General features: G+C 38.1%; 2 protein-coding genes across 5 annotated transcripts in view; both read left to right on the forward strand.

The window, feature by feature from the left end:
• Positions 1-3412: 3412 nt before the first annotated feature.
• LOC129721914 (iodotyrosine deiodinase) lies at positions 3413-6430 on the forward strand. 2 transcript variants are annotated; one of them, XM_055675028.1, is made up of 3 exons: positions 3413-3614; positions 3685-4000; positions 5604-6430. In XM_055675028.1, the coding sequence occupies exons 1-3, from the start codon at positions 3537-3539 to the stop codon at positions 6308-6310; spliced, it is 1101 nt and encodes a 366-aa protein (XP_055531003.1). In that variant the 5' UTR covers positions 3413-3536; the 3' UTR covers positions 6311-6430. The 2 variants fall into 2 exon arrangements, with proteins under 2 accessions (XP_055531003.1, XP_055531004.1); XM_055675029.1 differs by lacking the exons at positions 3413-3614; positions 3685-4000 and adding exons at positions 4007-4234; positions 4294-4753.
• Positions 6431-6990: 560 nt separating this feature from the next.
• Positions 6991-24455, forward strand: part of LOC129721909 (ribosomal protein S6 kinase alpha-5) — a 47266-nt gene continuing 29801 nt past the window's right edge. The window contains exons 1-2 of one of the 3 annotated variants that reach the window (XM_055675020.1): positions 6991-7356; positions 15816-16828. In XM_055675020.1, coding sequence (XP_055530995.1) covers positions 16033-16828 — 796 coding nt within the window. In that variant the 5' untranslated portion in view covers positions 6991-7356; positions 15816-16032. Of the gene's footprint in view, positions 7357-15282; positions 15521-15815; positions 16829-24455 lie in introns of those variants that run through there. The other 2 variants (XM_055675021.1, XM_055675022.1) reach the window with 2 other exon arrangements.

Raw genomic sequence — 24455 nt, forward strand, 5'->3', positions numbered from 1 at the left:
TTCAACATGGGAGAATCGTATGTGTTCCTTTAGTGCGATCGCTGTCCCCCTTCTAGCATTGTCTACATTGCAAATAACGTTGAAACCGGGCAAGTGCAGTTGCTCGTTTTCTACCTCCTGCATCATAACAATATCAAGTTCTAGTGAGTGTACGAATGTCCGTAGAGCGTTTAGTTTTGTAGCGTTAGTGATCGTGTTGATGTTTATTGTTGCAATTTTGTAACTCGTGAGTTCCATTAAAGAATGTCTTCTCCCGGCGAATCGTTGGTTCCGTCGTGTCGTAGCTTTTTACCCGGTGGACGTCTACGAGATGTTCTGCTGCTTGACGAGGTTGTAGAGCGATCAGTTTCGTCTCCCTCTCTATCTCGTTCGCTAGTCGTAACTTTTCGGTTCGGTTCGTCGGTACGGGGTGGTTGCGATGGCAGTTTAAAGTCTTCGTTTCGCTCTTGCGAAGTGGGTAAAGCCGCTGCCTGTGACTGGAGTGCTGGCTTGCTTGCGTTGATCTCGATAGTGCTTACTGTTTGCTGTGAAAAGACGGTTGTATTGCTCGGTCCTGCCAGGTTGCTGTTAACCTTCGACTTGGCAAGCTTTGGTTTGCTCGTCAACGTACGGAGCTGTTTCGGTTTGGTTTGCTTCACGATGTTTGCATATGACTGATCAGAGTCAAGCTTCTGGACCAGTAGTTTTTTGTTCTGGACACAGGATATTCCGCTGTGAACGAACTCATTGCAGTGCCTGCATGCCTGCTGTTGGCCGTAATAAGACAAGGCAGTTGTCTCTCCGTCGATGACGACGTAGGATGGTATATTCTCCTTCACGATCATTTTCACTTCCCGTACACCGCTTGGGATTCCGCCAAACGTAAACCTCTCGTCCCACATCAACTCACGTATTGAGAGTACCTCTCCGTAGGCGCGGAGAAAATCAGCAATTGATTCGTCGGACACATCTTCAGATAGATCGAACAATTTTACTTCTACTGCTCCGTCCTCCATCCTAATGCGTATCTTATACGTTTTACCATCAATCTCCGTTTCATGTTTGTTGTCATGCTTTTCGACTATCTTTTGGGCCAACGACAGTTCACTGACCTTTACGAAGGCACATTGTAAGCTACGACTGGGCTGGATTCGCACAACTTGATCTTTTTCTAACTCTAGCACTGTATCGACGAACTCGTGTAATTCTTCGAATGACGGTTTTCGTGGCACATGAGCATAGTCAATGCGGAACGTATTCTCGCGACGTCTCATGGTTGTTTAGCTCTTCGCGTTTACGCGGTATGGGTGAAAATAAAACAGCTGGGGCCGGTAGTGGCCAGAGCTCTTAGCTTTGGAAAAAGATTTCAGATAAACTTCGTGCACGACTTCCGATGTATCGCAAAAAATTCGCGTCTGCTCTACTCGGAGGTTGAGCGCTAACTGTAAAAGTTTATATGTGTACCTTAAAGCTTTTTAAAATGTCCGTGACCACCTTCTCAGCGATTTTCTCATTTTTTGGAATCACTCAAACAGCCACAAGAACAGATAACACGGCCGCAAAGGCTAAATAATGGCGCACAAATGTTGAATCATGGTGCCGCCTTTTCACTCGTGTCAAATAATGGCGTCGTTTTTTCATGCTTAGTACTCAAAATTGAGTTATAGTGGTAAATTCAAAAATGAGTTATTCTAGATTATTCTAAAATCAGTGTAAAAATTACACAGAATCACCAAATGCGGTATTCATTTTTTGACGTTTCCATGCAACTTATGAAATTGAATTAAAACTAATTCATTCGCCGTGTTACTTTTCACGAGCGTGTATACGGTAGTGGCATAAATGAATTTGAAATGTATGGGTCTTGGGGTTATTTAAAAATTACGTTATGATAAAAAACGTAAGAGACAAGAAATGTAATTGATTACATGTGCGACAAAAATAGAATTCCTTGTAAGAGCATCATTTACACTATATGATTAGGTTATTATAACTTATTTTAAATTGTTTTGTTGTTTACAGTTATCAAAGTTGATTGTTTTTCTGGGAGTTAATGATTTTTAAAGTGTGATAATAGTGTTTAATCTTGGGCAAAATGTCTTCCTAAGATCTGATACGTGCTTGTTACGTGCATGCCGTTAGCTCCGTTGAAGCTTGTCTCGGTTTTGATCTGGCTATTTTCTACTTTTAATTTGATTTTCGTGTAGTTTTACTTAACGTTTATCAAAGAAGAATAAAATGCTGTAGAATAAAGCATTCAAACTTTGAATACAAACGTTATTTTTAACAATATCCTTTATGGAAGTGGTATGTAATTACTTTTTAGATGGGACAACTGACCTGATATTTTTTGCAAATTTTACAGAACAAACTATATTGCTTTGCATATTTATTTTGAAAAGCATTGACGATTCTAACCGCAGGTGGCCATAACGTGAAATTGGCGAAAATGCAGATGGGACTGATATGTGTTTCACAGCAGTGCAGTTCTTAGACGCGCCTACGTTATTGCACTGTGTTTGTAAATGCGATTTACTTACTTTGAAGTACCTGAATTCAAGTCATCATTAGATAAAATTAAATGCCAATCATCAACATCAATACAAAAAAACCACAGGAGGGTTGTGTGCAAAGCCACGACCGCAAGTTTGAAGTAGAATACTTTTACAAGGAAGATAACCCGGCTGTTTGCGTGTCAGTCATTTTGAAATCGGATTGGTTTCGTATATACCGCTTGTTAAGCACAGTATCAACAAATCGTAATAAACATCACACTGCTGTGTATTTGCAGCAGCATAAAACCTCAGTTCTCCTCACCTCTTCCAAAAACATTTAGAAGCCTTGAAAAAGGTCGATTGCTGCAATTGAAATTTTCATTCAATTATTGCATAAATGCAAACAGGCTCTTATATAGGCCAACCAGCATATTTTCAATTGCAAGGTATATGATTCTGTCGACCGTGCTTGGGAAGCAATCATGTAACGACCAATCAGAGGTCGAATTTTGCGTTTTGACAAGGCTTGACTATTTTCAATAATACAATAGTTTGAATAATAAAATTACAATCATCTTCATTTGGGATGAATCTTAGATGATTTTCCAATCTACTGCTGCAAGAACGAAGGAAATCCATCGAATACTAACTGATTTATTAGCATTTGAAATTGGACATATTTTTAACTTTTTTCGGTTTTAGATTTTCATTTTACATCCCTATGTAGCCGAACTTCCTGAGAGAAGTATTCTACTTCAAAACTTGTTTCAACGATTTTTATGCGTATTATTTACCTAAGGCAGTAAAAACATTCAGGTTTAGTCAATTTACGTTGTTTTTACGTGTTTGCTTGGCAAATTTTTCTTAGTGTATAAGTCTGGTTTCGTGAAGCTCTGTTCATTCGTATACCCACTACCTCATTGGGTAACTTCTTGACAGATGACAATACCATTTTCCTAGTGTTCCAAAAACAAAGTGTATTATTTACTATTCTTGCACAATTTTTCAAATTATTGTGTTTTCGCATATTTATCATTGTTCTCAAGTAGAAATCACTTCGAAATGCCTCCTAAGCGGAAAGCTCCCACAACGGATGAGGACGATGACGAGTACCGGAAGAAACGGGATCGGAATAATCAGGTACGTCAATGTACTCTGTACGTGTATTATTGTATACGGCACTATTCATGTTCTTCGACCTTCGTTGCAGGCAGTCAAACGAAGTCGGGTAAAATCCAAACAACGCACCGAGGAAACTCAACAAACGGTGAACGATCTGCGGGTGAAAAATAAAGTCTTAGAAGATAAAATCAAACATCAAACCAAGGACCTGAAATTTCTAAAAGAACTGTTTCTAGCGCAAGCACAAGCCAAATCGGATAAGCTCGTTGGTGTCAATCTTGCGGAACTACTGAAAAGCTCCGACGAGGAAACAGACGAAGCCGATAATAAAGAGAGCAGTAGGAAAAAATGCTCAAGTGGAAGTGGCAGATCAGCTGGCAGCAGAAGGAAAGCAGGAACGTCTAGTAAGAGCTAAGTTGTTGAAGATTGACGTAGAGCTTGCTCACCCTCACGGCGAGTTTGATATATTTTAATCCGTTGTACATAGATTTAATGTATTGCTTAAATTAATCCTTTTATTGTTTACATAAAACAATGTTTTCCGCCGAAAACCTCTATAAACTATAAGCAAAAATAAACAACCTTTTTTGCGCAAATGATGTTAATGTGTCTGCCCAGAGGTCATTTGACTGAATCGAGTACGATTGTCTTATCTTCTAAATAGGACAAGTTCACTGTACATTCATAACTCTTGTAGGTATTACAAACCGACTGAGTAAATCCCCTAACAGCAGAGGCAGCAAGACTGCAATTAATATATAAACGACTCTAATACTGGTGCCATTTGTAGCGTGATATGTAATGAACCTACGTATGCATATGAAGGTGTAACTCCTTCACACGACTTGCGATCGCCAGTTGTTAAGATCTAGCGGCTACTTGCTGTGCATTTACGTTAATGCAGCGCTAGTGTAAAGTGTAAACAGTTTGTGTAGTAAAAACAGTAATTTCTGCAAAAATGAGTTTCGTTGACGAAATAATTCGCAGTTTCGACACGTCGCTAATAGTAAACTGTTGGAAATATATTTTTCCGGTATTAGTGGTTTGCTATTTAATTATTTTTCTCTACGACAAACATCTTTATGGTTCAAAAAAAACGAAAGTAGCTCCCGTTGTTGAATCGAAGCAAAAAATAGATGGCATCGAATATGTTGGAGGTATGAAAATAATTTGAATAATGTTTTTATTTACAATATGTGCGGCTCAAGTTTACTATACATATACAAAAAATTATCGTAAGTGTGTACGTTTTGGAATAGTGGTCCAGTTGTAATTCTTTATTGTTGTACATCGACATAAGGTTTATGTACGTGCATACTCAGTGACATGTGACCTTATGCATTTATCAAGTTAATGTAATTCAGTATATTGGATGAAAAAAGTCTAATAATCTTATCTGATCAGATCGGCAGGCTTATTGTTTCCCGATCAATTACCTAAAAATGTTACGTATTGAAGCATTAATACTTAATTACAACGTTCACTAATCAAAAAATATTTAAAAAATATCGGTTTCGGTTTTCAAAAAAAAAAAAAAAATATAGTGGATAGAATGTGTCTTCATAAGGAACATAATATCAGATAAGCAGTTTTATCTATTTTATCTATCATGATACGCTAGCTGTCTTGTTATATTCTACATAGTCTTATCAAAAACAGCAACAACACGCACCTGAATTTTGTCAAGATTAAAAGTATTTTAAATCAGATCACGGCAAAGCTCTTTTATTTGAAAAATCATTGCCGTTGTCGTTAATATTATTATTAAATTTGAAAGCATTGAGATATTGCTTTTTGAAAACTTTTCAACAATAACTCCGTTTAAGTTTCAGCTTTTAAGTTATTTCTGAAGAAAGATAAAATTTGAGGTGAAATGAAATTTTCAAATGAAGTTTATTATATTATATTGAAATGCTAAGAAAAATTATTGAAATATTCTAAAATAGCTTTGCCAGCTAAAATAAATGAAACATGTTAATAATTTGTTGTATCTCTGTCCATTACCAGAAATTGATTTGTACGAGTTCGATCCTATCCCAGTGTTAGAAGAAAAAGAACATATTCCATTCAAGGGGGCTACCGTGACCCTGGACGCCGATCCTCGGAAAGCTGCCGCGCGTTTTTACGAAATTGTCAACGACAGACGAAGTGTCCGTTCGTTCAGCACGCGTCCAATCGATTCTACTGTCGTTGAGAAATGCATACATGCAGCAGGTTGCAGTCCTAGTGGTGCTCACACCGAACCGTGGACTTTTTGCCTAGTTTCTGATCAGAATATAAAGGAACAAATACGTGAAATTATCGAGGCAGAAGAATTCGTTAATTACCAGCAGCGAATGTCCAAACAGTGGACCACCGATTTGAAACCCTTACGAACGAATCACGTGAAACAGTACCTCAGTGACGCACCCTGCTTGGTTCTGATTTTCAAGCAAACGTATGGCTTCAAGGCGGATGGGAGTAAAAAACAACATTATTACAACGAAATTTCAACATCGATTGCAGTTGGAATTCTGCTTTGTGCACTGCAGGCCGCTGGGTTAAGTTCACTCGTAACCACTCCATTGAATTGTGGCCCTGCGTTGAGATCCTTACTCGGTCGACCGACAAATGAAAAATTATTGGTGCTGCTTCCCATAGGATATGCGGCCGAAGATTGTACCGTACCTGATCTTAAGCGCAAACCAATTGATCGTATATTGGTAAAATACTAAACTGAAATACAAATTAAAAATAATGTGTCTAATAAAATAATACATCAAGGTTATCGATATAACACACATTTTGATTTGAATAAATTGTAAAATATATTGAAACATGAAAAAACTCTATAATCATGTACATTAGCCTACTTTCATTCAATAGGAAAAAGGAATACGAGCTTTTTCTATATCCCACAACTTTGAGCGTACATTTAATTTTTTTCAGCAAGACGTCTGTCGTAATCTGTAACCCAAGAAACGAAAAAACACAAAAATTCAATTCTTACCATACTGGCAACATGGTATGTTGCACAGCGAACATTTTATGGCATTCGAACTGTCAAACTTTTATAGCGCTACGCCATCTTGATTTAATGCTAGCCCTATTCGTGTTGCTGCTGCCGCTGAGTCGCACATGTAAGTGCGAGTGAAACAGATAGAAAAGTTTGAACACAAACTGTATAGTACAGAGCCGACAAAACACTCAACGTTATAGCATATGTGACCCCAAAACGGAGATTGATCATACAGCACACACCCGTTTTGATGTGGCTTGTCTGCTCTGTAGTGTGCAGTCTCTGTACTTTGTACGCTTGCTGCCAGTAACGAAGCAGTGAACGTGTCAAGCCAAAGCGAAACAAACGATTTGAAAGAAGTGAAGTGCGAGACGAAAAAAATTAAACTTTTCCCACTCCGTTGTATTCGTTGTATTTTATTGACTACGGTTAGAAGTGCGAACGGGTTACCAAGTTTTGTGGCTATTTTCCATATTTTTACTGCTCAAGTGAAATATAGTTGAATGCAGCAGTTCAAAATTTGTGATTCGTGAAGTGCGGTTGAATTAACAAGATAGTGATTGAATGAGTTGTATCGTTTTCGCAGAAAAAGCCTTCTTTCAGTGGAAAATGAAAACGGGTGCAAAGAGTGCAATCGCCATTTTTGGACGTGTTCACGCAATCTTGTTTGGGAAATTTTTGTGAAAAAATATTCCGTTGGTGCGCTTGCTGACTTTAACCAAATATTTCTACGTGTATTTAAGCGACGAAATCTTTAATTTGGTAAGTTTGTAACAAATGTACATCTTGAATTAGCCCTTGTTTATTGCAATTCAAACCATCGGTTTTATAGATCGATTTCGTTCAGTCCTTCGCATATGTGAGGTTATGCGATGTTTACAAATGTTATCTACTCATAAGATGGGATTAAAACTGGTTCTCTGGGCTAATACATACTTTATAATTGTTATTGAATTATATTAGATAACTTTTAACAAAAGTATGGTTGTTGTTCGTAATTATTTTCAAAAGATTCCTCTAAAAATCCATAGTACCATAAATGGTGTACAAAAGTCTACTGACAACATGACAGTAGGTAAATTAAAATCGTCGAACTGCAGGGAAACCCCAGCGGAAAAGCTTAGTAAATATCTCAACATTTTTCTTAAGTATTTCTTCTACTTTCTATTGTAATCGACTAAGTCAGGTATACAAATGTGTTTGTATGTATGCATATTATAGTCACTGTATTAGTAGTCTGTACGGGACTTCGAAATCCAACATTAACTATCCAATGCGGAACTAATCGAGTGTCTAAGCATTGTGGTGGTATAGTAATAAGATAGATATTGATTGGGCTCTATTATTTCGAAAATGTTCATCTAGGAAACTGATGACTTTTTAAATTTTATTGTTAGCATGTTTCGTTTTCACATGAAAGTACCTACATATTTCGTTTTTATATGAAAGAACCTATCAGAAATCTTTCTCGAACGTTTGAACGCTTCCTTATATAGCCTAATCAAAATGAAAATACCATTTTCAAAGCTCTTCGCAGAGCCATGTGTTAGAAGAAATGTGTAATCAGTGGAATTAGTTTGTTGGTTTGTAAATGTTGAATGCCAGTTTTGTGTTTTGCCAAACTAATAATAGTGTTTTTTTGCCAATGTTTGTGTATTTATATGTATATTTGCGTGTAAATGCAAGTTTGGAAATTATGTATGCACGGATCCGAGTTTTCGAAACCAACCGGCGACTTAAGCTCTGATTTTAGTTTATATTTTGAAGATAGGATCAGGTAGGGTTCGAAGATTAATTTGCGCTTACTAAAATTCGTTTTTTTATAATTATCGTGTAGATTTGGGTAAAAATTTTCAAAAACACCAACAAAATGTCGTGTAAAACAAATGGAAATTGAGTGTAGCTACAAAATCGGTGCTAGCACCGTTACAAAAACGAATTTGACATTAAAAATTAAGTTCTATGTCAATATCCTAGCAAAGCCTACCCAATTTTGTTTGTGAAATTTGCAATTAAGTCTAGTGAACCGTAGTAGGTTTGAAACCCCAATTTTAACTTATAGTTGTTTGTTGATTCGCTGAAAAACATTGATATAAAAATTCATGATATCACTTAAGAAGTTCATCTGATGAGTTGTCTCCGAAGTAGCCTTTTCGAAGCAGATTCCCGATCTTGAACATGGTCTCGGCGATCCGGATTCACGGGAACCACATGGGGAACAACGGCTTTTTATGCCCCGTATACTAAAAGTAAAGTCTTTGTGCTACAACGAGCATACAAGCGTTGACTTACTTCGGTAAAAAAAAACAATCAAACTTTACATAGATTTTCTAAATGTTGGAAAATCTGTCTTTTCATAGTATACAGAACCTAAATAACCGATGGTCCCATTATGGTTCCCGTGTAAATCTGGATCGCTGGGACCATATTGGGAATCTGCTCCGGAACGGCCATTTCGGAGACAACTCATCAGATGGACTCAAAATGAATAAAAATCAACTCCTGAAGTGATTTCATTTGATACCAATGCTGTTCGGTTTCATTGACAAATGTACTAATTTGTCCCACCGTAACATGGTCCCGAAGACCTGGATATACAGGAATCAAATGTGGTCCCAGGGTTTGACGGGTCAAGATCCAAAATTGGAATTTGAAAAAGTTGGAAGTATTTCATTTTAGTGGGTACCCGGATAACCTACCGAGGGTCTCCTACGAATGGCAGAAAATCAAAAGGCAGAATCACGAAAAGCAGAATTACGAAAGGCAGAATATTTCATAAGGCAGAATAACGAATGGCAGAATAAAAAAAAGCACGAATGGTAGAATCAAAAAATGGTCTTTTTTCTTTTTAACAATACACACTCGCGGCCTTTGGCCGACTCTATTGTCCAAGTGTATGCGTTAACTAAAGTGTTAACTAAAGGAAAGAAAACCTGTTTGAATAATCCTAGAAAACCAGTAGATCAGTTGTTTGTATGACGAGGCCGCCGCTTCCGACGGCGGGTCGGCGGCCGGCTCGGACCGCGGAAACCACGGCGGCTTTGTGCTGCCTCGGTTCCTTGCCCTCGATTATGCGTCTTCGTCGCATGAATTGTTTTATGTTAATTATAATCAACTAGCCGTTGAGACTAGTGTCAGTTATACCTACCATCGAAAAATTACTCTCCGCGATGCCGTGAGACTCTTTAGGACCTGAGCGAAACCAGTTTGCGCGTTTCTGATCTACTAATTAGGCTTGATTTGCACCTCCCATCAAAACTGGTCATTGCTTGTGACCAGTTATTATGTCTGGTTACCAAATAATATTAAATAATAAAGGTAGAGTTGCAGCTTTGATACCGTGACCAGGATTCGCACCAATTTGTCATCACGCATTTGGCTATCGTGAGTTAGGTTTTGCTACCAGTGATTCTGCCTTTCGTGCCCTTCGAAATTCTGCCTTTTGAAATATTCTGCCTTGTGTGTACGGTCATAGAGTTCTGCCTTTCATGATTCTGCCTTTCGTGCTTCTGCCTTTCGTGATTCTGCCTTGTGTGGCGAACCCCCTACCGAATATGGAGTATGGAAATATCCATGCTTGTTCACGGGAGGGATTTTTTTTAATAGAGGGAAGTTTTGTGATGAATTAATTATTTACTAATATTTATTCAGAATTTATATTGTGTGTTCTGCCACAAACGGTGACATATCAACACTATTACATATACTCACGGGAGGGAGAATAATAATGTCCAAATGGACACAATATTTTTTCCAAAAAAATGGAAATCTGCCAAAAATTACAGTGGCCTAGGTATAATAAAAATTCCCCGAATATTCTGGTTTGAAAGCCATTGTCAGCTATATTTTAGATAAAATCAGTATCATTTTAGTAGTTTTTTTTGCAAAGGTTTTTCATTTTTTTTATATTCTAGGACGAATTTTTATTTTCTTTTTTTTGTGTCTAAGAGGCATTTTCAGCCCTTTCGTTGTTTTCATCATATTTTATTTTGACTTTTTTTTTTGTCTAATTAAAACCTTTCAAACCATTTTTTTTTTTCAGTGTTGGCTTTATTAAGCCTTTAGAGACGTTTCGCAACCTCGGATTTTTTTTTCTTTCAGGCCTTTCGAAGTGTTTTTAGATGTTTAAAGCTACATCTTACTTATTTAATTTCCTGTTGAAAATCCCCTCAGGATTTCACCTGCGTCACAATGTTACACCAATGTACTCGGTCCATGGCAGCTTATTGCCAGTTTTTTGAGCGTCCCACATTTCCAAGATCTTGCTCCACTTGGTCCAACCACCAAGCGCGCCTCTACGTCTTGTATCGACCTTTTTGCGGAATTATTATTCGGCGTTTTTACAATATGTCCCGCCCAGTGTTTCCTTCCAGCTTTAGCGACTTTCTGAATACTGGGCTCGCCATAGAGTTGCACCACTTCGTAATTCATTCTTCGCCTCCATACGCCATCCTCACATACTTTGCCGAATAATTACACGACGTTCGAAAACGGCTATTGCTTACAACTCCCTCTCGAGCATTGTCTCGTGCCCGTAGAGGTCTACCGATGTCCGTAGAGGACTACCGATCTTATGAGCTTCTTGTACATGGTGCACTTGGTACGGGGGCAAAGCCAGACCTCATTGTCTTGTGGAGTCTATTGCTTTCAGGAGCGCTTCAGTTAAATTTAAATTGTTCTATTCTTTTGAACGGTTTTGGTTATTTGAAATGCTTTAAATTATTTCCAGCTGAATTCGGATTATTCTGGTTTCCGAAGTTAAAATTTGTAATGCGTTTGATAATATTTATGAACATTTTGGAAATAGCAGTCGGCTTCCATTTGTGGATGATATGTAAATTTTATTGCTCTGTTATTATTTTCGGTTTTCGGTTCCAACTGTCTTTCAAAAGTAATTTCCATTTTTTGGACTAACTAAACTTGTTTTTTTGTTAAAATTAGGTTCAAACCATTTCAATGTCGTTAGACAAGAAAGGTGACAAAATTGCAAAAACATTCCATTTCGACGCAGTATCATGTAGCCGGAAATGGCTCGCGCGTTTCTTTTATGAAAGCGCATCGCAAATCGGAGTAGGTTTCATTCGGTCGATTAATTTAATGACTATGGAATATATGGATGGTATTCGGGCACGTCGCTCACATAAGTTCGCGGTGTTTGACGAGAGAGATACTCATCGTTCGTCATCGTAATGAGTTAACTTCGCGCACAACGTCACTTACCATGGTGCGCGTGGTCACTTACCATGGTGACACATACTTTTCCTTTCCATCCCATTCGTGGAGATGCAGAGATAAACTCGGTCTCCAACAATAACGACTGTTACACTCCCTTCCTCACAACATCCTTAATCACCTTATCGACCGTAAGGACCGTAAGCTAATCCCAAGTTGCCATATACTTGGTCCTTTGTACCTTTTCACTAGTCCAGAACCATCACGGAGGAGCAACTGCGAAACGAACGCGTAAGCTCAAGTTCAAGAACAGGTTCGAACCGTTTCAAAAAATTTCATTTCTTTTCTTCTACCTTCAAGGAACATTAGTTTTTGAGGGTAATTTAGGATGAATTTTCGATTCGGCTTTTTTGTGACGCTCAAATAACAAAAAATCACTGGAACGTACGAAATCATTTTTGATTTTTTTTTTCCAATTCCAGAACCAATTACAGCAAAATTTGGAATCAATTTCTACTTCACCCTTTTCTGATCTTTTGGTGTGTTTCTCAGCCCTTTCAGGCTGAGTTTTGATAAAATTCTTTTCATTTATGGCTTTTTTGCTCTAAGTCAGTAGTTCCCAACCTTTTTGGCTCCGCGGCCCCTTTTGCTAAACACAAAGAGCTCCGCGGCTCCCTTTGTGTAGCACAGAGAGCTTCGCTACCCCTCAAAAGAACTTTAGATACAAGTTTTGCTATACGAGGTTGCGTGTTTCAGTCTTATATGAACTTGCAAGTCTAATTTGTTTCACGTCTTGGTCCTAGTACGTAAAAAAGTTGAAAATCTGCTCTCATTGAGATATCTAGAAAGAAATTTTAATCACTTGTCAAATTTACCAAGAGCTTCGCGCCCCCCCTAAACGAGCCTCGCGGCTCCCTTGCCGGCCGCGGACCCCCGGTTGGGAACCACTGCTCTAGGTGATTTTGGGCTGAATCTGAATTTATCAGTGTTATTTTTTGTTCACATTTTTACTGACGTTTTCGAACGGGGGTAGTTTTGTCAGTGTCCATAAGAGGGACGGGGGTTCTTGAATGACGATTGTTCTATATACGTGGAATGTGGACGGCCCCTAGGGCAAAACTCGTTTTGAGCGGTGTTCTTGAATCGAAACACTTTCAATCGCGTTTTTCTCGACTGTTCAGTTTTTGACACTGTCTTCGGATTGTCTACTAGAGGCGGCAGTACACACTAGGGTGCCAACACCCAGGCATTTTTTAAAATCCCAATACAAAAAGTTCAAAGCAAAGCAAAGAGAGTAAAGAAACGCAAAGAAATTTGTTTTGCTGCCCGATGGCGTAAAAATGTATGAAGCTTCGAGATCTGGTATCATCTGAAAAAAAAAAATCTTGAGTGATTTTTCGAATTTCTAAAGGCCAAACTTCAATCACTTTGTGCACACTTAAATTTTTTTGCCGGGTCTCGGTAACTTATTGCCGAGAACGACACCACTGAGTGCTCGGTTAAAAAAATAATGACAGCTGTCACATTTTATCGTATATCCCGGTTCAACTGAAATTTCGGCACAAAATATTACTACCGAGATTTCGGATATTATGTGCCGAAATTTCAGTTGGGTGAACCGAGATTTACGAAAAAATATGACAGCTGTCATTATTTTTTTAACCGAGCATTCAGTGGTGCCGTTCTCGGCAATAAGTTACCGAGACCAGGCAAAAAATTTAAGGTGTTTGCCACCCCATTTCTGCACAGGGTGTTATTTCGGGCAGGTGAACATTTTTTATAGAGATTTTTCTTAATGTTCTGGTCACTTTTTCCCATACAAGTGATTGGCACTTTAGTACACATCCACAATGTTCCATTAAATTCTGAGAGGGTACTGCCAATATCTGATCGGTTTGGGGCAAAATTCGTTTACTCCTAAGCAAATGGAAATTTATAATTGTACGTAGTAATAATTTTTTTACTTTTAATGAGAATCATCCTAATAATGCTATATGGCATTATTTGACACATTTAAGATTTTCCGAACTAAATTGAAATTCTATGAAATTTTCATCATTTGGCAAAAATTTTGTAAATATTAATAGATGCCGCTTGACAGAGAAAATCAAGTGAGTTTAGTTTTGTACGTGAACGCAGAAGCTATACGAAGTTGAAAAAAAAATTCTCGGCCAATTTCCGATTCAAAAAAGGTTTCAAATCGCAGCGAATACTTTTGCAATTCCGTTTTCCCCTTTTTCGAAAAGTAAACCGCAATGACTATTCTTAATTGTCATATTTGTAGAGTCGACCAACGATCACGTGGGAAGGCGACGCAACCAAACGGTTTACGGTGAGGATACGATGCTATTGGTATATGACATTTCACGCCAAACGTCTCGATCACCTTTCTGTTTTTGAGTTCTCAACTAAACGATCCCGAGCTAGGAGTCTTTGAAAAAGTAATGAAAAGGAAGGTGTAATTGTTGCTTCTTAAATTTGGAATTGACGTTTGGAAGCTTATATGCTGAAAAACTATCTAGACTCAATAACAGAATTCTGTGTTCAACTTTCTGTAAAAACGCAGAAAAAAATACAATCGACATTGATTAGAAGATTAGAAGTTTCAACTTTAACTTTAATTCTTGCTCTTAAAAAGTTTTATGACATTTTTTTCAACCGTTTCCATTGAGTACAATTAACTTTAAAATGCAAAACAAAAAAAAAATGGCAATGTCATTGGTAGTGCAACATCGAATATCTACTGTGTAAGCTGGCCTCAGTATCTACAGACCTTCAGCTGTGATCGCACGGTTTTGATGGATGTGTGCGGCACAGTTGGTGTACGTACCAAGCAGAGAATGGCATTCAATACTGTTAGTGTATTGAATCAAAACAAGAGCGCTGCGTTTGCGAACAAGTTGGTGCGAACCGTGAACCGTCTGTTCACCAAGCAATTGTTTCAGCTACTCGCTTCAGTAGTAGTTTATTATGTTTGCGGAGTAGCTTAACGCTACCCGCTTGGGAGTGGGAATTCTGCTTGGCAGTAATGGTGTAGGGGAGACCTAACAGAAACTAGTGAAGTCTATATATTTTTTAAACAACACAATTTCGTAGATTATTTGATGTTATTCGAAATGGTCTTTTCAATTCCGGTAACTTCGATTAAGTTGACATGCAGTGTTGTTGATTTGCAAATATGTACCAACATATATTTTTGTCTAAAAACGTTGGTATCAATAAAATTCACATGTAACGATGGCAACCACTGCTCTGGTTCAAAGTTTGGTGCGTGTGCACTAACAAATCTTGAATGGAATTACTCCCAGGGGGTGGTGAGAATGACTCGTACGTGTATAGGTGTGAACGTGAGTGACTAGACAAACAGACTCACACAGCTAATCCTTCTCTCCACTCTTCCTCAGTCGGTACATAATTGAAACGCGTGCTGACGTACCGAGAGACACACTGCACACGTTACACCCACAGATGGCGTACAACAGTCTTTACATACACACAGCACACCGCAATCACGATGACCATGGGATGGGGCTACTACCAGTTATTCGCATTTATTACATTCGACGAGACGGTTCTCTTGTTTATTTGTCGGGTGCCACGCGCGCGATTTCAACAGTGTTGTGCAAGTGAAGCATAAAGTAATGCGGGATTTTCCATTTAGTGAGGTAATACCGTTTGCGCTGCATACAATCGCATCTGTGAAGATTTTTTTTTTAAATAGATTGTGGAATTGCAACATTGGTTTCAATAGCTGGTAAGATATCGAGTTATTTGAATCACCTTTGTTGTGAAAAAAATTCATGCTATGTTATTATTATATTTTTTTTACATTATTAAAATATGGCTCAGTGTTTTAATTGGGTTCGTTTTACTTGTCTTGGAAAAGTCTGTGCTAAATTGTTTCAGTCGCAATATGATTGGAGCGTTGATAGTTTTTTCCGCTATTTATCTTTGCACTCTGGTTGGTGTTAGCATTAATTCCAAACATAAGCGTAGAACCAAAAATGTATTTTTTTCCTTAACTAACTGTTATTTGTATTCTTTTACAGATTTAATCACAGAGGATCAAATTTACAAGCAAATATACGAATATTTAAAAATCGCAGTGAAAGTTTTCGCATCCCTTCAGAAATATTCTGTACAATGATAGTGCTTTGAGGTGTACGAATGATTCCTACGTGAGAGGTAGAAAAATAGTGTCTTCAGTGCATAGTGCCGAGTGTAGATCCGATAAAAGCTTAAGAATCGTGTCAGTTTGTAGCAGCAATGAGTCGCAATCGCGCCAAAGGTGGCGCGACGACGTCCACATCGAAAAAAAATAACGAGGAATTCTTCTTGTCTTCCTCTTCCGCGGTTTCCGTCACGAGCCATCATAGCCTGCTGAAGGATCTGAAGATTTCTTCGGGTAACAGCAATGGTTCTGGCAGTAGCGGTAGTAGTAGTTTCAACAAACACTCTTCTAGACACCAACACCGTCCGTTGAAAGCGGATTACCCGGCGTATTACGAAAATCTTAAGTTTTATCATCAGCAGTCGTTAGAACAGAAACGCAAGGATGCTTGCGGTTCCATCGAACCTCCGGATCTGATTAATCAGATTGTGTTAGACCAACAGCGTAAACAACAGCAGCAGCAAGCTGCGGCCAGGAAGAAACAATTAGAACAGCATTCAATTGTAAGCAGTAGCAGCAGTCATAACCACAACACCAAGTATAACCAGGTCCGAGAGACAGCAGTTATTATGGAGTCGGAAGAATCCGACACTGGAGCTGTCAGTGGTAATGAAAGCAGCAGCGATGACCATCCGCAATGTCAACAAATCCATTCTCGTCCCCATGGCAAAGATCAGCAGCATCCTTCACAGAAACATGAAAACGGTATTGAAGATGACGAAGAAGAAGAAGATGATGAAGGTGACGAGGATGAAGAAGAACAAAAGCAAAATCAGCAGGATTCACCGAAGAAGCGAAGTGAAAAAAGTGGCAGCAGTGTTATCTACAACGGCACCATCGTCGATAAGGATGGTCTGGAGATGATTAAAATCTCTACCATTAATACCAAAGGTGAGTCAAAAAAATCTTTCTGTAAATTATTTGTTTCAAACCGGGTTGAAAACGATTTAATGCTTCTCTACAATTACCAACAAATTAACAAAGTGTATATACAACTGAACTCAATATGCCGTTATATCGAATGCCTATTTTATTTCGTTTGTTTTCATCTCGAAACAGACGGTCAACATAAAGCGCTCATAGAAATCCATATTCTAAAGGTTGACTAAAAATAGCCCCGATGGGAGTTTCCTGCACGATCGAGTAAAGCGAAATCGAAGAAAAACATCGCTTACACTTTCAACCGAAAACTCTCGCCCGTCTTCTTTCCGTTCCGTTACAGAGGGGTTCGGTTGGAAACCTGCTAAAGCGCGAGCATTGTTGCTTTACGGAAAATTTTTCGCCCAATCGCGGTAACTTGGCGCGTTTATACTTCTCTGCTACTGATCTCTTTCGACTTGCAGTAAGCGGTAGGAGGAAGCGTATAAGCAAATCGAATCAGGAAGTTAAACAAACCGCTACGATTGCATTCGTGTGTTTGTTAAAAAGGCGAATCAGCTCGGAAAGCAGACAAAAATGTAATGGAATTTATGCGAAGATATGCGAGGGAAGACAAGCGAGACCATTTCACTGACTACGATCAGTGTCGCCAGTGGTTTATTCGAAAGAGAAAATTTGATTAAAAATATTGATGAATCTGAATTAGGCATTATTTTTATCTCAAGGTAGTTCAATATTTCAATTTTTTTTATTTACTACTTTAGATTCGTGTACAAAGATTACACCAATCTATCTTCTGCAACATGCACATTCTTTTAAATGTAATGAAAACAAGTGTTTTTCCTGTTGCTACTGTGTTGAGATCAATTGCTTCTACCGGCAACCGGATTACAAGGAAATGAAACAACTGCCAAAACCTGAGAATCATCGCCAAATAGCAGTCCTGAAGCTGCTTCCGAGTGAATTTAAAGTGAAAATAACTGTTATTTTTATAAATACCACTTTCCACGGTCCGCGATCGAATACACTGCAAGCAATCGGGCCTCCGTCTTCGATTGATGTGTTGATGCTAGTTGCGACTGTTTGCGTGTAATCGCGCCCGCCGTGAAGCAAACTGAGCTCTCCGGCAGGCCAACGGTCTTGGTTGGGGCTGCTGTTGTCTGTGCTAGTGTTGTTACATTCCGAATGTTACGCCACGTGAATTATCAATCTACGTGCACGCACGGATTTTTCCTGACAGTGTTGGAAAATTTCATGCTGTGCTGTTTTCCGAAATTGAATGAGCGGTTTGGGTGTTGAACATATTTTTATTATTCAGTTCGAACTACGGAAGTATAGCTTGAAACTGAAAGTAGCCATGTTTTATTTGAAACAGCTGTCTGATTCCCTAGCTTGATTGTTGTTTCTTACATGCTCCATTTTAAATGAACGTTTTCTACGAGATTTCATAACATTATTGTGCAACATATGTGTCCATCACCATCGGTATAATTCGGAGGAAAAGTTTCGCTTATCCTAAATATCACGAATGGATATTAATTAAAATAGAGTCTAACAACTGAAATCTTCGGTTATAAAATTATGCCCGATGACCGTGACAAAGTTTACTGCTCTATCGCTATCGGGTGGTGATATTTTATGATTTTATCCTAGTAGATCACTAACGACGTGCAGTCACTTAAAACGCGGAACCTATGGGCAAGTTCGAGGGCGTTCATTGACCGCCAACGATAAGTGTAGTTATCACTGGTGTTGGTGTCTATATCCGAGAATTTTGCTTGAAAGCATTCTGATTTTCGGTATATTCTAGTCTGTACATGAAAAATCTGTTTGTGTGAGTTTTGCGCTATGAGGTAACATTAGAAGCGAAGCCGTCTACTATACTTTATCCGCACGAAGGTTATCGCTATGTCTCACGCTGTAGTTGAAAAGTTCCACAGTCGCTATCGACTAAGCGATATATTTGCGAGGACAAAAACTTTCCAATGAACTTGACTAGCAAGCATAAACACATTCACGTACGTGTTGAAACAATCTACAGTGAAACCTCTGGAAATGCGGTAAACAAAAACAGCTACGTGTTTTTGCTTGCTTAGTGTAATGCAAAACACACATGCTTAAAAACAAACGAATTCCTGTGTCCCACAGTAGAGGCGTAGTAAATGTGCACAGTGCAAGTTGAGGCCCTAGTGGTCTGGTGGTATCGACCTTCAAATGTTATAAACAAGCTAACTGTTTATCAATGGAAGGCGCCTATCTTCTGTCAGCTTATTTTCTACCTGCTGTGCCATCATTACACGGACGCATTTATGGTCATGTGTTTCGAACTGTCCAGGCCACGTGCGCTGCACTTGGTACCTGGTGGTTTTATGGCGCCTTCAATTAGCTTATGTGATTCCGTTGAAATGCATTTTTAATTGTAAAATCTGCCCGTAGCCTTAAATACACGAATCTATTTCATTTTGGATATATGTTGTGCTCTGATGGTTGTCTTCTACCACTTTTAAAGCTCTAGTTTTATGTAAAACCTAGACTAGATTATGGGGTTAGTTATTATAATATCCTCAAATTGGCTCACCTAATTTGATTTCCCCTACCCAACAATGAATCACTGTTGGTTCGATTTTCTTCTGCACACAGTTTTACTGCCCTTGAATAATATCTAGGACATACAAACATATTACACATTTCTTTATGAATCATTCAGGGATGAACAAATTTGGACAACCCATTATAATTGCAGGAGTTTCCTAGCGGTCCCGCCCTTACGACGAATATGCCAATTTTAGCACCTTATAGAGGCAAACTGTCCTAGACTGCCAATCCAGCCAGCCATTCGGTAATTTTGATGGCTAGCCAAATGAAACGTAGGTATTCACTTCGCCTGAATAACGAAAAATGGATTTTATTTTTTGTTGTACACGCAGCTATATTTTGAAATTAGCACGAACTCGTTTGGGGTTTGAATTCTCGCTTCACTTCCGATTTGCATTTCGGTGGAAGGGTAGGGACTGAACGGCATTTGCTCTCCCGTTGCGCTTTCTGGACAAATGTATGATCTCTGACTGGCTCACGGAGTCCTAATCTCGTATCTTCCTGATTTTATTGTTTTTAATGTTGACTCTCTCTCACATTACAAAAACTTACAATATATATCTACGGTTTTAATATTAGTAACTTAATCATCATCGAGAAGATATGATGTTCAGAAATTCTTCATAAATTAACAATGAACAGTAATTAATTCAAAATTGCGATCATTTTTAGAATCGCCGAACAGCATTCTGTACTTCTAGCACCATAGCGTCATATTTTTTGCGTGGTTGTACGTTACAATTGTTCTATCAAATGAACAATTTTTTGTGCGTAGTTTTTTTTTCGCATATCAGCACTAGCGACTGCATCCCCTATGATGATTGTTCATTTTTGGACGTGTTACTGGTTTCAAGCAACAGTATGCAGTTCGTTGTAGAAACTGGCTGGCTGCTGTACCCAACCGCGCAAGTACACCTGAGTGTGAGCTTTCTCGAGGGCAGTAGTATTCGCATTGATATTGTGGTAACCTTGAGCTACTTCGACCTATAGCTCGAGAAGTTTATCGTTTTGTGGCGATCGCCATCGTTGGATTGGACTGTTGGTGAGGACTTTGTTCTTAAGTAAGTTGTTGAAAACGATATGCTTTTTAAAAACTATAAGATGTTTGAACAAAATTTAAATCTTAGGTTATCCAAAAATGTTTTATACATTTGATAATGTGTTCTAATATAAAACAAATCGGATATCTGAATACTGACACTCGGACACTCGCATAGTCTACCAACCTCACCAGTTGCGCCTTGAAAGTATGACAAACGTGACTGTAGAAGGAACAGCAAAAAAAAAACACAGTGCCAATTCTGCTAGTATTCGGACATCACCTTCTAATTCGCATTGTTACGACGATGGTACAGACGAAGGTGGGAATGAGCGCCATTGATTCAGCCAGCCACTTTCATCCGTCATTTTTGTTTTCGTACCGTTACTGTCTACTGACTGCGAGTTTTCGGTGTGACATAACTGCTGGCTTCCGCCCCACTTTATTTGGAAGTAGGAACGCCGAGCTTGATGATACAACACATTTTCTATCGGATGAATAGTGTCTGTTAATGTGCGTTAGTAGAGCGTAAACGTTATCCGACTGTGGTGTAATAGTGGGATGAAGCCTAATCTTCCCTCAAATAGAAATGCGAATTAGTTTCTGTTTGGTATATAACATAACTTGACAACAAAAATAAAATAATGCACAGCATTGCTCATTTCAAGATGGCTTGACAAAGTTTTTTTTTTAAATTCTTTTAGCACCAATATTTAGTGGTTAATTTGTGGTTTCGAAATCCAATTTGTGGTAATTTGTGGTTGAGTAATTTCTGAGAAATTTTCAGAAAACTGAGTCAAGCCATCTCTGAAAATGATTTTGCTTCAAATGAATCGGACAACGATGATATATACATCAATCGAAAGCTCTTAATTTGTGGTTCACGAAAATGTTTTTGTAGGCATAGTTCATATTAAAATAATAAAAGAACTATTATTTAAATTTTTGAACATTGTTTCCCTCTTGTTGTCAACACCGACCGTACGCGGCGTTGGATGAACATAGTACTGGCACCTGCCGATGTTAGTGCTAGTGGGTTATCTAGAACATATCGAAAGTCGTTCATATACACTAAGGTCGTTTTTTACGCGGGGGATGTGTTCCAAATTTGTATGGGTCCGCGTAAAAAACGACTTTTTTGAGTTGCAAATGTAACAAAGAAAACCGTCCTAAAACGTTAAAACCTCGTTTGAATATGATAGTGGCCAATCTAGAGACCAAAATTCAATATTTTAAATTTTGAGTATTTACACCAAAAATTGTGATTTTTTTTTTTAAACTGATATATGATCACTCGTGGCCTTAAACGGAAAACGTGATTGAAATGAGGTCGATATCTTGTACCGTTTTTGAGTAATGGAGGAAAGCAACCCGCGTAAAAAGCGACCTTACTGTATACGACATACAGTTGTCGCTGCCGTTGAAAGCTTTTTTGTTTTATTATTCAGGGGGTAGTTGTAGTAGCATATTCCTGAGACGAGAAAATATCGAATTTTAATTCTAGTCAGGACTCACACCTTTGGGCATTTACCATGCGTTTCAACCGTTCCCTACAGTTCTAAGGCCCATTCCCGATCTTCAGGCATCATTCCGGTTTTTAAAATACCCAACAGTCGAATACAGTTGCGTAGTTGGTTACCAAAATATTATTATATCTATCGAAACAAAAAATTGTTCTTTATTATTATCAGGCTGTAATATATTCCAAGAGTTAAAACGTATGTGCTAATAGATTTTAACATATAATAGATTTTGTATGAGAAAGACCAGATCACACCCCTAGGTGTATTAATTTAGGTTTTTTTTTTCAAACAATCGGTAAACGGCAAAACTACATTTCCGGAAATGATTCGACCGAAGATCGAGAAAATTACGCTCGCATGTCTACGTAAAACTTCACTCATTTTAAGGAAATTTACGTAAAACACACGTAGGCTTGTCAACTACAAATATCTGCTAATTGATCAACATTTGCACTTCGCAGCAAATCTGCACATATAGTATCCCTGCTGTTTACCTACTGTTTCACCTAGAAATACTCAGAGGAAGAGATTCGCGGTGAAAAAATCGCCAATTCGGCAACTAGGTTTCATATGTCAGAGGTGCCAGATCTCTTCTCAAAGCGCAATGTTGACTAACATTCGACTTGTATAATCGGTGGTGACGGTGAAAGTCCTTAAGAATAGTGAAGTGCTTCGCGAAAAATGTTAAGGTGATATATTTTATGCTTATGTTTAATTTTATACACCTTCACTTATTTTGTTACCTATACACAAGGTTTGTAGAACTCCGGGTGAAAATCACTCATTCATTGGCAATGGAACAAAAAATCGTATAGAAATGAACACGTTCTTTTATGTACCTGATTGCAATACCTCTCAATGTGGTGTTCGTTCTTGTTCGTTTGGCTCCAATTTTGCAGGTTCGTTTGGCTAACCGCATATCTCTCCCTCTGAGTATCTCTAGTTTCACCATACTCATCGCTACACGAAAGCTTTCTGAGAAAAAATCATCTTGATGGTCTACCAGCGCCGCGTACGGTCGGTGTTGACAACAAGAGGTAAACAATGTTCAAAATTTTTAATAATAGTTTTTTAATTATTTTATTATGAAGTATGCCTACAACAACTACATTTTCGTGAACCACAAATTAAGAGCTTTCGATTGATGTATATATCATCGTTGTCCGATGCATTTGAAGTAAAATCATTTTCAGAGATGGCTTGACTCAGTTTTCTTAGAATTTCTCAGAAATTACTCAACCACAAATTACCACAAATTGGATTTCTAAACCACAAATTAACCACTAAATATTGGTGCTAAAAGAATTAAAAAAAATACTTTGTCAAGCCATCTTGAAATGGGCCACAGCATTTATTAAATCTATTTTTTATTTATCACGCACAATTTTTTCATTGATTGTTTTGGTTGGAATAGTATCCTCCAAACTATTTTATATACGGTGATAATTTAATCAGAAAGAGGTTTTTTATTAGTTCCAGATGGCAGTGGACTTAATTTGCATAGGCATTCCGATGATTCAGTTTATAATTTTTGTGAGTTTTGTTTTTTGTTTTTTTTTTTTTTTTTATTAGGTGTCACTAATACTTGAAATAGACTTTTTAGTTGGTCTCAAGGTACGATGCGGGCCTAAGGCTAATGACATACTGAGGCGTAAAATGAAGCGAAGCGTTGAGCGTATGAGAAGCGGAATAAACAGAAGCGTTGGTTGAAGCTTCCTATGACATACTGGAGCGAGCGTCGCAAATGTGTTGCGTTGTCATATTCCTAGATTCCAGTACAGTTTTGTTTGAAGGAAATATGAATTCGTCCAATTAAGATTTTTTCGCTTCTTCAATCACGGTAAATTACGTTTTTAGTAAACATAGAGATTTTTTTATGAAATAGAATAATATTTCTGAAGTGAGTTGCGCTACAGACGTAGTAAAAATATATAAAAAAATTATTCTAAATTTTAATCCCGGACCCCGAGCAACGTTCAACTAGTTTATATTATACTAGTTGAACGTTCCCGGCGATGCTCGGGATCAAAGGTTTCAAAATTAGGAATCATTTTATATAATTCATTGCTTTATTAACACAACTCACTCTAAAAATATTTCACATCTTATACGTCCTTCATCACTTTAAGTACTTCAACATTCAGAGAACGCAAAGAACGGAAACACTCATAATGGATTGCATTTTGTGATTTTGGGCTGTTTTACAGAAAATGGAAGTCGCTATTTCGGATATTAACGTACAGACGTACAGAGTTCCACTTTCGAAAGTATTGAAATGGTTGGCCAAATACCACTTCAGGTTATTTTCCTGAATTCGCCATTTTGGAAAATATTGTGTGGGGTCATCCCAGTTCCGAATATACCAAATTCGGGTGATGTCCGAATATTCGATAATCGTTTACAGTAAAACCTCTTTTATGTGATTTTTGAAAGAAAGAAACGAAGTAATAAGAATTGAGCATGACCATTCATGCTTATTTTT

This window comes from Wyeomyia smithii, chromosome 2, assembly GCF_029784165.1.
Source record: "Wyeomyia smithii strain HCP4-BCI-WySm-NY-G18 chromosome 2, ASM2978416v1, whole genome shotgun sequence".
NCBI lineage: Eukaryota > Metazoa > Arthropoda > Insecta > Diptera > Culicidae > Wyeomyia > Wyeomyia smithii.

Coding starts and splice junctions, on each gene's coding strand:
- LOC129721914 (XM_055675028.1), top strand. CDS start 3,537: ATGCCTCCTAAGCGGAAAGCTCCCACAACGGATGAGGACGATGACGAG. Junction 3,615..3,684: donor AACGGGATCGGAATAATCAG/GTACGTCAATGT, acceptor CCTTCGTTGCAG/GCAGTCAAACGAAGTCGGGT. Junction 4,001..5,603: donor AAGGAAAGCAGGAACGTCTA/GTAAGAGCTAAG, acceptor GTCCATTACCAG/AAATTGATTTGTACGAGTTC.